The 18505-nt window shown below is 41.6% G+C and overlaps 1 protein-coding gene across 2 annotated transcripts in view; it reads left to right on the plus strand.

Annotated features, from left to right (window-relative positions):
* The window catches only part of LOC131136273 (titin-like), a 196852-nt gene that overhangs the window by 8099 nt on the left and 170248 nt on the right, over window positions 1-18505 (plus strand). For both annotated transcript variants that reach the window (XM_058082950.1, XM_058082951.1), the window contains exons 9-30: window positions 831-893; window positions 967-1225; window positions 2507-2561; window positions 2632-2835; window positions 2937-3079; window positions 3148-3290; window positions 4672-4899; window positions 4972-5213; window positions 5288-5520; window positions 5605-5769; window positions 5855-6023; window positions 6927-8620; window positions 9846-10127; window positions 10212-10478; window positions 12872-13144; window positions 13230-13493; window positions 13573-13833; window positions 13905-14165; window positions 15982-16245; window positions 16323-16583; window positions 17746-18006; window positions 18089-18349. In XM_058082950.1, coding sequence (XP_057938933.1) covers window positions 831-893; window positions 967-1225; window positions 2507-2561; window positions 2632-2835; window positions 2937-3079; window positions 3148-3290; window positions 4672-4899; window positions 4972-5213; window positions 5288-5520; window positions 5605-5769; window positions 5855-6023; window positions 6927-8620; window positions 9846-10127; window positions 10212-10478; window positions 12872-13144; window positions 13230-13493; window positions 13573-13833; window positions 13905-14165; window positions 15982-16245; window positions 16323-16583; window positions 17746-18006; window positions 18089-18349 — 6253 coding nt within the window. The remainder of the gene's footprint in view (window positions 1-830; window positions 894-966; window positions 1226-2506; window positions 2562-2631; window positions 2836-2936; window positions 3080-3147; window positions 3291-4671; window positions 4900-4971; window positions 5214-5287; window positions 5521-5604; window positions 5770-5854; window positions 6024-6926; window positions 8621-9845; window positions 10128-10211; window positions 10479-12871; window positions 13145-13229; window positions 13494-13572; window positions 13834-13904; window positions 14166-15981; window positions 16246-16322; window positions 16584-17745; window positions 18007-18088; window positions 18350-18505) is intronic.

Raw genomic sequence — 18505 nt, forward strand, 5'->3', positions numbered from 1 at the left:
AACCGGAGTACCCGGAGAAAACCCACGCATGCACGGGGAGAACATGCAAACTCCACACAGAGATGGCCGAGGGTGGGGAAAGACAACAAAATAAGAAGCCAAAAAGTTACCACTTCCACACAAACCAGGAGGAGAAGTCATTCATTCATTCATTTTCTACCGCTTATCCTCACGAGGGAGGGGGGGGGGTGAACATGCAAACTCCACACAGAGATGGCCGAGGGTGGGGAAAGACAACAAAATAAGAAGCCAAAAAGTTACCACTTCCACACAAAACAGGAGGAGAAGTCATTCATTCATTCATTTTCTACCGCGTATCCTCACGAGGGAGGGAGGGTGGGAGGGGTGAACATGCAAACTCCACACAGAGATAGCCGAGGGTGGAATTGAACCCGGGTCTCCTAGCTGTGAGGCCTGCACGCTAACCACTCGATCACTGTGCAGCCCTAGGCCTATTATAATAATAATAATTATTATTATTATTCAAGATAGTCAGTCATGGCATACCTTAGGGTTCCGTGCTAGAACTTTATATTGGTCAGCGTTTTTATGTCCTTGTTAGGCAATATATCTTGAAGACCTCCTAAACCTCAACCCAGGAGAACACTTACTTACCACTCCTCCCCCACTCAGACACCCTCCCCCAATTTAGAAGTCAACTCAAAACTCATCTTAGTTAGAACTGGACCCTGATACCGGGACCAGAAAGTCCACTATCCATTTCAATTGTTTCCTGGGACCCCCCGCCCCCCCCCCCTCTTCTAATTACTGTTGTTGTATGACCGGCAACACTTTGATGTATCTATGCTATCTATGCTACGTCTGTCTAGGTGGTGGAGGAAGAGGCTGCAACTCCGTACGGCAACAGCGTGGTCCCGCCCACTTTGCTTTCCGTGAGTCAAACGGTTGCGTGACCTCCGACCTCCATCAATGGAATCCAAACTAATGGAAAGATTTGCTTTCCAGCATCTGAAGAACACAAATGTAACCGAAGGCGAGTCGGTGACCCTGGAGTGCCAGATCGGCGGTCAGCCCCTCCCTGTCATCCTGTGGTTCCGAGAGGACTACAAGATCGAGAGCTCCATCGATTTCCAAATCACCTACCACGACGGATTTGCCCGCTTGATGATCCGCGAGGCCTTTGCCGAGGACAGCGGGCGATTCACTTGCACCGCCACTAACGAAGCCGGAACCATCAGCACTTCCTGCTACCTTCTTGTCCAGGGTCAGTTGAGACGAGGTCTAGTCCGGTTCCTGTTCCTCAGGACAAGATAGTAAAATACATCTAGTATAAACACTCTACAGCAGGGGTCTCAAACTCAATTTACTTTGGGGTCACTGGAGCTCGGGTCTGGGTGAGACTGGGCCGCGTCAGGTTTTCCAAAAAAAAAAAAAACGCATTTATTAAAAACAAAAAACAACAAAAAAAAATCTACAATAAAAGCTCAGATAAAACATTCCAATGTACTCAAATATCTTACTTTTTATTTTTCTACACAAAATAAGATGAAAAATAAATAAACAAAATCAAGAATAAAGAAAATCAATCAATCAGTAATAAATAAATAAATATAATAATAATAATAATAAAACAGCAAATAATAAAAACTTAAGAAAGCACATATAGTTGCTGGGTAGACAAATTATTTTTTTCAGATTAAAATGAACAAAGCATTATTAGAGCATATTATTACACATGACAAAACACGACTATAGTCACATTTATACTCTTTTTATTTACAACATATTGCGCAACTGCAGGGTCTTGAGACACATGCTAACTCGCAAACTAGAGAGCTAGCAACCACAACGGTAGCCTTCGAGTTATTTCCTTTCAACTTAAATCGCCCAAAACTTACCACTTCCACACGGATAGGGAGGATAACTATTAAGTTATTTAACCTTTAACATGAACATTAATCATTCATTCATTCATTTTCTACCGCTTTTCCTCACGAGGGTCGCGGGGGGTGCTGGAGCCTATCCCAGCTGTCTTCGAGCGAGAGGCGGGGTACACCCTGGACTGGTGGTCGCCAGCCAATCACAGGGCACACATAGACAAACAACCATTCACACTCACATTCATACCTATGGACAATTTGGAGTCGCCAATTAACCTAGCATGTTTTTGGAATGTGGGAGGAAACCGGAGTACCCGGAGAAAACCCACGCATGCACGGGGAGAACATGCAAACTCCACACAGAGATGCCCGAGGGTGGGATTGAACCCTGGTCTCCTAGCTGTGAGGTCTGTGCGCTAACCCCTAGACCACCGTGCCGCCGAACATGAATCAAATGTAATAATTTTTTTCTGGGTACATGATACCATACAGCATCCATATCAAACTAACATTAAACTTTCATATCAAGGCGGGGGCCTCAAAGTAGTGTCCTGCGCGCCACATTCGGCCCGCGGGCCGCGTGTTTGAGACCAATGCTCTACAGTGTATAAAATAGTAAAAGCATTGAAGTTCTGGTCAGTTCTCACAGAGACTTTGGCTTTCAGTGTCTGAAGACATCGAGAGCAGAGAGGAGGTCGCTGAGGAACGTGAAGACAAACTGTGAGTTGATCATCAGAACATTTTCAGGAGTTTGGACTTCCCGCTGACGTGAAATGGAATCTTTTTGCAGAGTAACTGAAGAAGAAACCATGTCCCAAGTGAGCGGAGTTGAGTCCGAGTCCTCCGCTGTCGCCGCCCCGTTCTTTGTCAGCACTCCCGGCTCCCAGAAGCTGGTGGAGGGAGGAAGCGTTATCTTTGAATGCCAAGTGGGAGGAAGCCCCAAACCACACATTATATGGAAGAAGAACGGCATCCCGCTCACGACCGGTTACAGGTTGGCCATGTCTTTATTCTTTACGGTGTGGAGTGGCGGCCATGACACTATGGTTCACTGGAGTCCAGCAACCTACAACCATGTCCTTTGTCATCCGTTAGATACAAAGTTGCCTACAAGAAGGAGACCGGCGAGTGCCGATTGGAGATCTCCATGACTTTTGCCGACGATGCTGGAGAATATTCCATCTTTGCCAAGAACCAGCTTGGAGAAGTATCGGCCACCACCAACCTGCTTGAGGAAGGTATGTGGAACGCAGACCGAAAGTCTTTATTCAAATGAACCAAGATCGGAATTCATGTTTGCCGTTAGATGAATACGAAGCCTACTTGAAGACACAGGAGTTGACGTTGAAGACGGAAGTACAAGCCACAGTGCAGGAGCCCAAAGTTGGAGACATTCCTCCCACCATGATGATATCAGAGAAGATGACCACCACTATTATCTCCTCACAGGTAGCAGCGTCTTCTTCTCAGTCTGATTGCTTGATGTTCATCATCTGTCACAATCCACGTATACGTGGATCCAAATATTCCTAATTCCATTCGGGTTATTTGCTCAAACGGAAAGAATCTAACCTTTGTAAACACCTCATTCCCAAAGAAAAGTGCCAATCCGAATGGAATATTCCTTTACGATTCCCAATCCGATTGAGGTATCGCTCAAACGGAAAGTTGTTCTTCTTCTGTTGTTTATTGGCGGTTGGCAAGCAGCTTTCCTGGGCATTAGCGCCATCTGTGGAACAGAATCTAAACCCTTCTAAACGCCTTTCACATGTCCGGTTTTATTGCGGCACGGTGGTCAAGTGGTTAGCGCGCAGACCTCACAGCTAGGAGACCAGGGTTCCAGCACCCCCTGCGACCCTCGTGAGAATAAGCGGTAGAAAATGAATGAATGAATGATTCGGTTGAGCTGGTTTCATAATTATACCTTTTTGAGCGTTAAGTTGGTGTGTGATGAGTTTAGTGTTCTTTTTGTGAGAACACTAACACATTCCAAAAACATGCTAGGTTAATTGGCGACTCCAAATTGTCCATAGGTATGAATGTGAGTGTGAATGGTTGTTTGTCTATATGTGCTCTGGAATTGGCTGACCCCGCCTCTCGCCTGAAGACAGCTGGGATAGGCGCCAGCACCCCCTGCGACCCTCGTGAGAATAAGCGGTAGAAAATGAATGAATGATTCGGTTGAGCTGGTTTCATAATTATACCTTTTTGAGCGTTAAGTTGGTGTGTGATGAGTTTAGTGTTCTTTTTGTAAGAACACTAACACATTCCAAAAACATGCTAGGTTAATTAGCCACTCCAAATTGTCCATAGGTATGAATGTGAGTGTGAATGGTTGTTTGTCTATATGTGCCCTGTGATTGGCTGGCCACTAGTCCAGGGTGTACCCCGCCTCTCGCCCCCCCCCGCAACCCTCGTGAAGATAAGTGGTAGAAAATGAATGAATGAATGATTCGGTTGAGCGGACTTCATAATTATACCTTTTGAGTGTTAAGTTGGTGTGTGATGAGTTTAGTATAAGTTTTTTGTATTCCGATGTTTTTTGTGCTCTAAATCAAAGCATTCACGGACCAAATCAGTGATTCAGAAATGTCCAAAAAATTCTCCGATTTTCATCCATCCAAAAAAATCCCAAAACTCTACCGTATTTTTCCCATTGAAAATAAATGGGTCAGTTTACTGGGCATGCCCCATTGACTATTCTGGTTGATTATAGCGGCGCGATTGGAATATTCCTTTCCATGTATACCATTGTTTTCGGAAAGATCATTCGGAAAGGGAAAAACCCGTCATGTAAACGTGACTACGGACTAAATTGTTTGATTTGCAGGACTTCCACCTGTCCGTCATGGAGCAGAGAATCATCCAGGAGATTGAACTTCCCATCATGCGGATGAGCTACAGAGAACTGGTGACAGAAGACGGAGAACTGATGGTGACCGCCGCCGATGATGAAGCGATGCAGCCGACCTTTGACACACCAGTTAAAAACTACCGCATCATGGAAGGAATGGGCGTCACGTTCCACTGCAAGATGGCTGGAACGCCTCTGCCAAAGGTTTTTGTTTTTCTTCTCAGTGGATTCTCACGTTCTCAATTCATACACCTTAATGCATTTTTTTTTTGATAGATCGCTTGGTACAAAGATGGCCAGCGTATCCAGTCCGGTGGACGATACCAGATGGAGGTTCTTCAGGACGGACGTTCTAGCCTGCGTCTGCCGGTGGTTCTCCCAGAAGACGAGGGTGTGTACACTGCCTTGGCTTCCAATATGAAAGGGAATGCCGTCAGCTCCGGGAAGCTCTACGTCGAGTCTTCCGGCGCAGCGTCGCCTCAGAGATACACCCCACAGCCAGCCATGCAGAGGATCCGGTATGTTCGATGATCCTTCATCGAACAGTCCAAGTTCTCTTCGTGAATCCTTTTAACCGAGCTTTCTATCTCAGGTCCACATCCCCGCGCTCTCTGAGCCGCTCACCGGGCCGTTCTCCCAGCCGTTCTCCCGGACGTTCTCCTGCCCGTCGGCTTGACGACACAGATGAAGCTCAACTGGAGAGACTCTATAAGCCCGTCTTTGTTGTGAAGCCGAGCTCGTGTAAATGCTCCGAGGGGCAAACCGCCAGATTTGACCTGAAGGTTGTGGGCAGACCCATGCCTGACACATACTGGTTCCACAACGGTACGTAGCAGATAGTGATCCATTGGGAAACTAAGGTTCTGGAGAAGCACGTAACGGTTTTTAATGAGGTCATCACATCCTCAGGACAACAAGTGGTCAGCGACTACACTCACAAGATTGTCATTAAGGAGGATGGTACTCAGTCGTTGATCATCGTCCCAGCCACGCCACACGACTCCGGCGAGTGGACGGTCGTGGCTCAGAACAGAGCTGGACGTTCTTCGATCTCTGTCACGCTCGCTGTCGATGGTAACGTTGGTGACTACTTTGAAGACGCCAACCAGACGTCATCTGTTGTTTTAATTGTTGAATTATTTTTAATGTTTTTGTCCAGCCAAAGAAACCTTGGTGCGTCCACAGTTCACGGATAAGCTGAGGAACATCAGTGTCAAGCAGGGGACTCTGGTGGAACTGGCGGTCAAAGCCATTGGGAACCCGTTGCCTGATATCGTCTGGCTTAAAAACAGTGACATCATCACACCTCACAAGCACCCGCATATCAAGTATGTTAACCCTTCCCGCTACTACCCTGTATTTGGTAATGGTAATGGTAATGGTAATGGTAATGGTAATGGTAATGGTAATGGTAATGGTAATGGTAATGGTTTAATTTCATTTGAACATGCATCAGATTCCAATTGAGTGCATCCCATAATCAGTTCCCAGTTCCACATGTCCAAAAGGACTTTTACTATCCGTAACTGTTACATTTGTTCAGTAACTGTTACATTTGTTCACTTCCTGCTTTCTAATATAATTTAAGTATTTTTTAAATTATTATATTTATTTTTTAATTTTAATTTTAATTTTAATTTTAATTTTAATTTTAATTTTAATTTTAATTTTAATTTTAATTTTAATTTTAATTTTAATTTTAATTTTAATTTTAATTTTAATTTTAATTTTAATTTTAATTTTAATTTTAATTTTAATTTTTTGTCACGTACCGAAGTACGAGGTGATATGACCATACAACAATGACATCATTTTAAAATTAATTGTATTAATTTTTATACATTTTTTATTTGTTTTAATTTTGTTTAAAAATGTTAAAATTTTCAAAATTAAAAAAAATATTTTTTATTTTTTTTTTTTTGTCCCATACCGAAGTACGAGGTGATATGACCATCCAATGACATCGTGTGTCTTCATCCTGTTTCTTGAATTGGCTCATCGTTGTGTGCATTGTTTGATTTCCTTACTCAATCCATTCCATAGTTTGATTCCACATACTGAAATGCTATGCTAATGCTAACGTAGTCCTAGCATAGAAGTGTTTCAAATGTACTTCTTCCCTGAGCTCATATTTCTCTTCTCTCGTGGAGAAGTATTGGATGACATTTGAATTTGGGTTTTACTACTCCAAAGAAAAGAATCGAAATAACCTGACAAAACGTGTGTTTCAGGATTGAAGGAACCAAAGGAGAAGCAACATTCCAGATCCCATCTGTGTCAGGTTCAGACAGCGCTTGGTACACCGCCACAGCCATCAACAAGGCCGGCAGGGACACCACCCGCTGCAGAGTCAATGTGGAGTTGGACTACGCCGAGCCGGAACCAGAGCGGAAGCTCATTATTCCCAAAGGAACCTACAAAGCCAAAGAGATCGCCGCTCCCGAGCTGGAGCCTCTTCATCTCCGCTATGGCCAAGAGCAGTGGGAGGAAGGAGACCTTTACGATAAGGAGATGCAACAGAAACCGCAATTCAAGAAGAAACTGACCTCCGTTCGAATGAAGAAGTTTGGCCCTGCTCATTTCGAGTGCAGACTGACTCCGATCGGTGACCCCACCATGGTGGTGGAGTGGCTCCATGACGGAAAACCCCTGGCGGCCGCTAACCGGCTCCGCATGGTCAACGAATTCGGCTACTGCAGCCTGGACTATGAAGCCGCTTACGCCAGAGACAGCGGCGTCATCACGTGCAGAGCCACCAACAAGTTCGGCGTGGACCAGACCTCGGCCACCCTCATTGTCAAGGATGAAAAAGGCCTTGTGGAGGAAAGTCAGCTCCCCGAAGGAAGAAAGGGAGCTCACCGAATCGACGAGATGGAACGCATGGCTCACGAGGGAGGACCCGCCGGAGTGACTGCCGACGAGGAGACTGACAAAATGAAACCGGAGATCGTACTTTTGCCCGAACCCGTCCGGGTCTTGGAGGGTGACACGGCCAGATTCCGCTGCAGAGTGACCGGCTACCCTTCCCCCAAGGTCAACTGGTACCTGAATGGGCAACTTATCCGCAAGAGCAAGCGATACAGACTTCGTTACGATGGAATTTACTACTTGGAGATCGTAGACATCAAGTCCTACGATTCAGGGGAGGTCCGAGTCGTTGCCGACAACAACCTGGGCTCCGCCGAGCATACCGTTAAGCTGGAGATTCAGCAGAAGGAGGACTTCAGGATGCACCTTCGCAGGGTTCCTGAGACCAAAGCGGCCGAGACTGCGCCGGAACCTGGAAAGACTCCCTTTGAGGTGGTGAAGGTGGAGAAACCCTCAGAAGACAGTCAGCTGAAGGAGGTGATCAAGCTGAAGAAAGCTCAGAGGATCGTTCACGAAAAATCCACCGAGGAATCGGAGGAACTGAGGAGCAAATTCAAGCGCAGAACCGAGGAGGGCTATTATGAGTCTATCACCGCTGTGGAACTCAAGTCTCGGAAGAGGGATGAGTCCTATGAGGATCTGCTGAAGAAGACCAAGGAAGAGCTCCTCCATCATGCCAAGGAGAAGGAGGAGGCAGAGAAGAAAAAAGAGGAAGAGCGACGAGCGACTGCCAAAGCGCTCAAACCGGAGAGGGTGAAGCTATCGGCTAGCATGGAAGCTCCCAAAATCCTGGATCGTATCTCGAGTCAGACGGTAGCGCAAGGAGATGAAGTGAAGTTCAGGGTTCGGGTTGTTGGCAGACCGAAACCCGAGTGCCAGTGGTTCAAGAACGGGGTTCAGATGGAAGAGACTGAACGGGTTTACTGGTTCTGGCCGGAAGACCATGTTTGTGAGTTGGTCATCAAAGACGTCAGAGCTGAGGATTCTGCTAGCATCATGGTCAAAGCCATCAACTCCGCTGGAGAGACCTCAAGTCACGCCTTTCTTCTGGTGCAAGGTGAGGTCATATTTGGGGGTCGCGGAGATGGCCTGAAAAACACTGCGTCGGGTGTTTTTATCTCAGAGACGGGGTCCAACCTGGACTGGTGGCCAGCCAATCACAGGGCACATATAGACAAACAACCATAAGAATAAGAAGACAAAAAGTTACCACTTCCACACAAAATAGGAGGAGAACTCATTCATTCATTCATTTTCTACCACTTATCCTCACAAGGATTGCGGGGGTGCTGGAGCCTATCCCAGCCGTCTTTGGGCGAGAGGCGGGGTCCACCCTGGACTGGTGGCCAGCCAGCCAATCACAGAGCACATATAGACAAACAACCATTCACACTCACATTCATACCTATGGACAATTTGGAGTCGCTAATTAACCTAGCATGTTTTTGGAATGTGGGAGGAAACCGGAGTACCCGGAGAAAACCCACGCGTGCACGGGGAGAACATGCAAACTCCACACAGAGATGGCCGAGGGTGGGGAAAGACAAAATCAGTAGCCAAAAGGTTACCACTTCCACACAAAATAGGAGAACTCATTCATTCATTCATTTTCTACCACTTATCCTCACAAGGATTGCGGGGGTGCTGGAGCCTATCCCAGCCGTCTTAGGGCGAGAGGCGGGGTCCACCCTGGACTGGTGGCCAGCCAGCCAATCACAGGGCACATATAGACAAACAACCATTCACACTCACATTCATACCTATGGACAATTTGGAGTGGCTAATTAACCTAGCATGTTTTTGGAATGTGGGAGGAAACCGGAGTACCCGGAGAAAACCCACGCATGCACGGGGAGAACATGCAAACTCCACACAGAGATGGCCGAGGGTGGGGAAAGACAAAATATGAAGCCAAAAAGTTACCACTTCCACACAAAATAGGAGGAGAACTCATTCATTCATTTTCTACTGCATATCCTCACGAGGGTTACGGGGGTGCTGGAGCCTATCCCAGCCGTCTTGGCTGGGATAGAGAGGCCCCGAGAGGCGGGGTCCACCCTGGACTGGTGGCCAGCCAATCACAGGGCACATATAGACAAACAACCATTCACACTCACATTCATACCTATGGACCTATGGACTATATTTACTTGTATTATGAAGGAAATATTCAATGTAGTTTTTTGATGAATTATTATAATTAACATTTCTATGACTCCACAATGTGCATCTAATTAAATTGAGGTTTGACGTGTTGACACGTTGTTGTTTGAATCCTGCAGCAAAGCAAGTCATCACCTTCACGCAGACGCTGGAGGACATCAGCGCCAAAGAGAAGGACACCATGGCCACCTTTGAGTGTGAAACCAACGAACCCTTCGTCAAGGTCAAGTGGTTGAAGGACAACATGGACATCTTCTCCGGTGACAAGTTCAGGATGCACTCGGACAGGAAAGTTCACTTCCTGTCTGTGCTGATGCTCGAAATGAGAGACGATGCCGAATATTCCTGCGTGGTCGTAGACGACGATCACATCCGCACGAGCGCCAGGCTGAACGTCGAAGGTGCGTACATCAACCGTAAATGTATTGGTAGATAAATAGAACACTTTGTGACGTGCATCTACATCTACGTTGTGGGACCAACAGGAGCACCGCTGGAGATCCTGAAACATCTGGAGAGTACCGAGGTGCCAGAGACCTACTCTGGAGAGTTTGAGGTGGAGCTGTCTCGTGAAGATGCTGAGGGCGTGTGGTTCTTCGGAGACAAGCAGTTGTCCCCCAGCAGCAAGCATGTCATCTCTTCACGGCGCGGACGACACAGCCTGTCCATCAAGGACGTCAAGAAGGAAGACCAGGGCCAGTACTCCTTCACCGTGGGCCAAATGAAGACCACCGCGTCCCTCAAGATGAAATGTGAGTCCTGAAAATGCTTGGTCAGTGATTAGGAACATTTAGGGGGCCTGCTTTTGCCCGATTATATATCATTTGTCAGAGATTTTTGTAAAAAAAAATATCAATAAAAATAAATAAAAATCAATAAAAAATATCAAATTATTTAGGAGAGCTTACGAACATTTTAGGGAGCCTGCTTTTGCCCTATTATATATAATTTGTAAAAAAAAAATCAATAAAAAATAAACAAAATTAATTAAAATAAAAAAAAAATCAATAAAAAATATAAAATTATTTAGGAGGGATACGAACATTTTAAAGAGCCTGCTTTTGCCATATTATATATAATTTGTCAGATATTTTTTTGTTAAAAAAAAAACAAAATCAATAAAAAATTGTAAAAATCAATTAAAAAAATATCAAATTATTTAGGAGGGCATACGGATATTTTAGGGAGCCTGCTTTTTCCTTATTATATGAAATTTGTCAGAGATTTTTTTTGTAAAAAACAAAATAAAAAAAATGAATACAAAATTTTAAAAAAATCAATAAAAAACATTAAATTATTTAGGAGGGATACGAACATTTTATGGGGTCTGCTTTTGACCTATTATATATAATTTGTCAGAGATTTTTTTTGTAAAAAAAATCAATAACAATTTTTTAAAAATCAATAAAAAATATAGAGTTATTTAGGAGGGCTTATGGACATTTTAGGGAGCCTGCTTTTTCCCTATTATAGGAAATTTGTCAGAGATTTTTTCGTAAAAAAAAACAATAAAAAATAAACAAAATTAATTAAAATATTTAAAACATCAATAAAAAATATTAAATTATTTAGGAGGGATACGAACATTTTATGGGGCCTGCTTTTGCCCTATTATATATAATTTGTCAGATAATTTTTTTGTAAAAAAAAATCAATAAAATTTTTTTAAAAATCAATAAAAAATATAAAGTTATTTAGGAGGGCTTACGGACATTTAAGGGAGCCTGCTTTTTCCCTATTATATGAAATTTGTCAGAGATTATTTTGTAAAAACATCATTAAAAAATGAAAAAACAAATCAATAAAATGTTTTTAAAAAATCAATAAAAAATATAAAATTATTTAGGAGGGCTTATGAACATTTTAGGTGGCCTGCTTTTGCCCTATTATATGAAATTTGTCAGAGATTTATTTGGTAAAAAAAAATCTATCAAAAAAAATCTATCAAAAAATATCAAATTATTTAGGAGGGCTTAAGAACATTTTAGGGGGTCTGAATCCCCCCTAAAATAGGCCTAATGATGTAACTGTTTGATAATATTTTGCCCTATTATATGAAATTTGTCAGAGATTTATTTGGTAAAAAAAAATCTGTCAAAAAAAAAAATATAAAAAAAAATCAAATTATTTATGGGGGGCTTAAGAACATTTTAGGGGGTCTGAATCCCCCCTAAAATAGGCCTAATGATGTAACTGTTTCATAATATTTTGCCCTATTATATGAAATTTGTCAGAGATTTATTTGGTAAAAAAAAATCTGTCAAAAAAAAATATATAAAAAAAAATCAAATTATTTATGGGGGGCTTAAGAACATTTTAGGGGGTCTGAATCCCCCCTAAAATAGGCCTAATGATGTAACTGTTTGATAATATTTTGCCCTATTATATGAAATTTGTCAGAGATTTATTTGGTAAAAAAAAATCTGTCAAAAAAAAAAATATAAAAAAAAATCAAATTATTTATGGGGGGCTTAAGAACATTTTAGGGGGTCTGAAGCCCCCCTAAAATAGGCCTAATGATGTAACTGTTTGATAATATTTTGCCCTATTATATGAAATTTGTCAGAGATTTATTTGGTAAAAAAAATCTGTCAAAAAAATATATATATATAAAAAAAATCAAATTATTTATGGGGGGCTTAAGAACATTTTAGGGGGTCTGAAGCCCCCCTAAAATAGGCCTAATGATGTAACTGTTTGATAATATTTTGCCCTATTATATGAAATTTGTCAGAGATTTATTTGGTAAAAAAAAATCTGTCAAAAAAAAATCAATTAAAAAAAAAACAAATTATTTAGGGGGGCTTAAGAACATTTTAGGGGGTCTGAATCCCCCCTAAAATAGGCCTAATGATGTAACTGTTTGATAATATTTTGCCCTATTATATGAAATTTGTCAGAGATTTATTTGGTAAAAAAAATCTGTCAAAAAAAAATCAATAAAAAAAAAAACAAATTATTTAGGGGGGCTTAAGAACATTTTAGGGGGTCTGAAGCCCCCCTAAAATAGGCCTAATGATGTAACTGTTTGATAGTAAAGTTTGCCACGCCCTAATGTAGACAGATAATCTTTTATTTATTATTCTCGCTGCATTGAAATAAAAACAGGAAACGAGCGCGACTCATAAGCTGTTTCCTGTTTCAGTCCGCCCGGTGACGCTGATGCAGCCTTTAGCCGATCTCGCCCTCTGTGAGGGTGACATTGCTCAGATGGAGGTCAAGTTCTCGCAGGAGAACGTGGAAGGAACCTGGATGAAAGACGGAAAAGTGGTAACCGTCTCGGACCGGGTGCACATCGTCATCGACAAACAGATCCACAAACTCCTGATTGAGGACACCAGGAAGGACGACGTCGGCGTTTATTCATTCGTGGTTCCCGATCAGGAGATCTCCACCGCCGCCAAGCTGAATATTCGAAGTGAGTCTGAATCTTCGAATTCCAACATCGTGCGGCCGTTCTTGGTGCGTTTTGACAAATGAACATATTTTATTTTACAACGTAGCTATCGGCATCATGAGCCCGTTGAAGGACACGAGCACCATTGAAGGCACCAAGACCGTCCTGGAGGCCAAGATTTCCGCTCAAGACATCAGCTCGGTCAAGTGGTACCACGACGATAAAGCCATGACCCCCAGCGACAGAGTCCAAATGGTCGCCAAGGGAGCCAAGCAGCGCCTGGTCTTCAACAGGACCTTCGCCTCAGATGAAGGACGCTACAAACTGGTGGTTGGACGAGCCGACACCGAGTGTACTTTGTCCGTGCAGAGTAAGTTGGACGAAGAATTCACGAAGAATTCATCGTTTTGTCGCGTAATGACCTCGTAATGACTCTTTGGTCTCCACAGCCATCCAGATCATGACTCCGATGATGGACAAAGAGTGCGCCGAGTCGGAGAACGTTATTTTTGAAGTGGAAGTCTCCCACCCAGGCATCGATGCCTTTTGGACTTTTAAGAGACAGCCGCTCAAAGCCGGAGGAAAATACAAGATGGAGTCGAAAAACAAGCGCCACAGTCTGACCATTTTGAATGCCATGAAGGACGAAGAAGGCGAATACGTGTTTGCCGCCGGCGAAAAGACATGCAGCGCTTCGCTCACCGTCTCGGGTATGCGGGAATTGACTCGGCAGGAACCTACTCGTGTTCCTTGACGTTCTGACGTTCTGTCTTGTCACCAGGCGGCGCCATCAAGAAACCGCTTCAGGACTTGGTGGTGGCAGACTCGCAGACCGCCGAGCTGGAGTGCGAGGTTGCTAACCCGTCCGTGGAAGGCAAGTGGCTGAAGGACGGCCAGCCCGTGGACTTCAGCGACAACGTGCTGAGCGAGGTGAATGGCGCCGTCAGACGCCTCGTTATCGTCATCACTAAGGGCGCCGACATTGGAGAGTACACCTACCAGATCGCCAGCTCCAAGACCACGGCCGGTCTGAAAGTTGAAGGTAGGTCCCAGTTGACGTGGGACGGTATCTTCGATATCGACGATATTAAAATCGAGAAAGTTAATCCTTTTATAAGGTTAATAAATTAAAAAACAAAAAAAATCGAAACAAAAACTAAATCTATTACCATGCTGTTAACTACTCCTTTCAGAGAGCAGCACAAACTGGGTCTAACAAGGACAGAAAAACGCTGCACAACAAGAAGAAGACAATTTTTTTTGGTAAAAAATAAATAAAAATCAATAAAAAATATAAAATTATTTAGCAGGGCTTATGAACATCTTAGGGAGCCTGCTTTTCCCTATTATATGAAATTTGTCAGAGATTTTTTTTGTAAAAAAAATCAATAAAAAATAAACAAAATTTAATTAAAAATTTTTAAAAATCAATAAAAAATATTAAATTATTCAGGAGGGATATGAACATTTTAGAGAGCCTGCTTTTGCCATATTATATATAATTTGTCAGAGATTTTTTTTGTAAAAAAAACCCAAAATCAATAAAAAAATTAAAAAATCAATAAAAAATATCAAAATATTTAGGAGGGCCTGCTTTTTCCCTATTATATGAAATTTGTCAGAGATTTGTTTTGTAAAAAACAAAATAAAAAAAAAATGAATACAAAATTTTAAAAAATCTATAAAAAAATATTAAATTATTTAGGAGGGATACAAACATTTTAGGGGGCCTGCTTTTACCCTATTATATATAATTTGTCAGAAGATTTTTTTTTGTAAAAAAAAAATCAATACATTTTTTTTTAAATCAATAAAAAATATAAAGTTATTTAGGGGGGCTTACGGACATTTTAGGGAGCCTTTCAGAGAGCAGCACAAACTGGGTCTAACAAGGACAGAAAAACGCTGCACAACAAGAAGAAGACAAATTTTTTTTGGTAAAAAATAAATAAAAATCAAAAAAAAATATAAAATTATTTAGCAGGGCTTATGAACATTTTAGGGAGCCTGCTTTTCCCTATTATATGAAATTTGTCAGAGATTTTTTTGTAAAAAAATATCAATAAAAAATAAACAAAATTAATTTAAAAATTTTAAAAATCAATAAAAAATATTAAATTATTCAGGAGGGATATGAACATTTTAGAGAGCCTGCTTTTGCCATATTATATATAATTTGTCAGAGATTTTTTTTGTAAAAAAAAAACAAAATCAATAAAAAAATTAAAAAATCAATAAAAAATATCAAATTATTTAGGAGGGCCTGCTTTTTCCCTATTATATGAAATTTGTCAGAGATTTGTTTTGTAAAAAACAAAATAAAAAAAAATGAATACAAAATTTTAAAAAATCAATAAAAAAATATTAAATTATTTAGGAGGGATACAAACATTTTAGGGGGCCTGCTTTTACCCTATTATATATAATTTCTCAGAAGATTTTTTTTGTAAAAAAAAAATCAATAATTTTTTTTAAAAATCAATAAAAAATATAAAGTTATTTAGGGGGGCTTACGGACATTTTAGGGAGCCTTTCAGAGAGCAGCACAAACTGGGTCTAACAAGGACAGAAAAACGCTGCACAACAAGAAGAAGACAAATATCTGAGAGTGTGTACTTTAAGGGACACTTGCTGCAGGGACGGCTTCCGTCCGTATTCAATACAAAACGCCAAATAATGATGGTGCATTCAGGGCACCTAGGGAACAGCATATGGGGTGTGAACCCACAAACGCATCGCGATGAATTATCGATTATTTTCCACACTCTTACTCTGAAAATGGAGAAAGCGGTCTGGTCCGCCTGCGCTGGTCCAAGCACTAGTCGCTCACAAGCTACCTCCGTTGTTTTCTTCCACAGCCGTGAAGGTGAAGAAGACGATGAAGAATGCCAACGTGGTCCAGACGCAAGACGCCGTGTTCAGCCTGGAGCTGACTCACCAGAACGTGAGGGGCGCCCAGTGGATCAAGAACGGGATCGAGATCAAGCAAAGCGACAAATACGAAGTGACGGTCAGCGGCACCGTGCATACCTTGAAGATCAGGAACTGCAACACCCAAGATGAATCCGTGTATTCCTTCAAGCTGGGGAAACTGTCGGCCAACGCCCGCTTGAACGTTGAAAGTAAGCGCTTGAGGGTTTAAGGCCGCCTTTAGGGAGCAATGGCCGCCTAACGCATCACATCCACTTGTTCCTCACAGCCATCAAGATCCTGAAGAAACCCAAGGACGTCACCTCGCTGCTGGGAGCGACCGCCGTGTTCGAGTTGGGCATCTCGGAAGACGACGTACCCGTGAAGTGGATGTTCAACAGCACGGAGCTGAAGGCCAACGAGCACTACAGGATGACCTCAGAGAAGAAGACGCATAAGCTGGTGGTGCAGGACGTCAACGCCAGCAAAGAGGGGGAGTACACGGCCGTGGTGGGACATCTACGCTGCAGCGCCCACCTCACCGTCGAGTGTAAGTAACACGGGGTGCTCGGGCTGGCTACTGTACGGCTGGCAATATGTCATGGCCGTTATTGTTATTGTTATTATTATCATTATCATTATTATCATCATTATCATTGTTATCATTATTATTATTATTATCGTTATTATTATTATCATTATTATTATCATCATTATTATCATCATCATTATTATTTAGTATTATTATTATTATCATCATCATTAGCATTATTATCATCATTATTATTATTATCATCATCATTATTATCATCATTATCATCATGATCATCATTATTATTATTATCATCATCATCATCATTATTATCATTAGCATGAATATTATCATCATTATTATTATTATCATCATCATCATCATCATCATCCTTATTATCATTATCATTATCATCATTATTATTATTCTTTAACATTATTATCATCATCATTATTATTCTTATTAACATTATTATCATCATCATTATTATCATCATCATTATTATTATTATCATCATCATTATTATTATTCTCATTATCATCATCATCATCATTATCATTATTATTATTATTATGATGATGATGATGATTATTATTGTTATCATTTTCATCATTGTCATTAGCATTATTATCATCATTATTATTATTATCATCATCATTATCATCATCATTATTATCATCATGATCATCATTATTATTATCATCATCATTATTATCATTAGCATGAATATTATCATCATTATTATCATTATCATCATTATTATCATCATCATTATTATTATCATTATCATCATCATCATCATCATCATTATTATCATCGTTATCATCATTATCATCATTATCATCATCATCATCATTATTATTATCATTATCATTATTATGGTTATTATGATTATGATGATGATGATTATTATTATTATTATTGTTATCATTTTCATCATTGTCATTATTATCATTATCATCATTGTTATCATCATTATTATCATTATTGTCATTATTATGATTATGATGATGCTGATTATTATTGTTATCATTTTCATCATTATCATTATTATTTATTATTATTATTATCATTATTATTATTATCATCATTATTATTATTATGAAGTTTGACAGCCGTGGTCAGAAGAACTGTGGGTCCAGCACATCCTCAGCAACCCACTCTCACTTTTATCCCTCAGCTCTTCGTGTGACCAGACCCTTGAGCAACGTGGAAGTGGCTGAGACCCAGGCGGCCAACTTCGAGTGTGAAGTGTCGCACTTCAACGTCCCCTCCACCTGGTTGAAGGACGGCATGGAGATGGAGATGAGCGAGAAGTTCAGGATGGTGGTCCAAGGAAAGGTCCACCAACTGAAGATCATGAACACCTGCATGGAGGACTCCGCCGAGTACACCTTTGTGTGCGGTAAAGACCGAGTCTCTGCCACGCTCACCATCAACCGTAAGTTCGTTTTTACCGGGAATCCCGAACGCTGGAAGGGAGAACAGGTTTTGGTGATTGACGCAAATGTTTTCTTCTTCAGCCATCGTCATCTCAACCATGCTGGAAGACGTCAACGCTCAGGAGAAGGACACGGTCACACTGGAGGTTAACGTGAACTACGAGGGAATTTCCTACAAATGGATGAAGAACGGCGTCGCCATCCGCTCGACGGATCGATGCCAAGCGCGATGCAAACAGCTCACTCACACGCTGAGCATCAGGAACGTTCATTTTGGCGACAGCGCCGAATACGCCTTCATGGCCGGGTCTTCTGGAACCAGCGCCAAGGTTTACGTGGAAGGTAAGAATCAACCTGCTACTGACTTTTCTAGGTTCAATGCCGTGTTCAGATGTTCACTTCAACACTAATGAAAACAGCATGATAGTACTGGAAACCTTTGGCTGGGTTTGGTAATGGTAATGGTAATGGTAATGCTAATGCTAATGCTAATGCTAA

Source organism: Doryrhamphus excisus, chromosome 9, assembly GCF_030265055.1.
Source record: "Doryrhamphus excisus isolate RoL2022-K1 chromosome 9, RoL_Dexc_1.0, whole genome shotgun sequence".
NCBI classification, from domain to species: Eukaryota; Metazoa; Chordata; class Actinopteri; order Syngnathiformes; family Syngnathidae; genus Doryrhamphus; species Doryrhamphus excisus.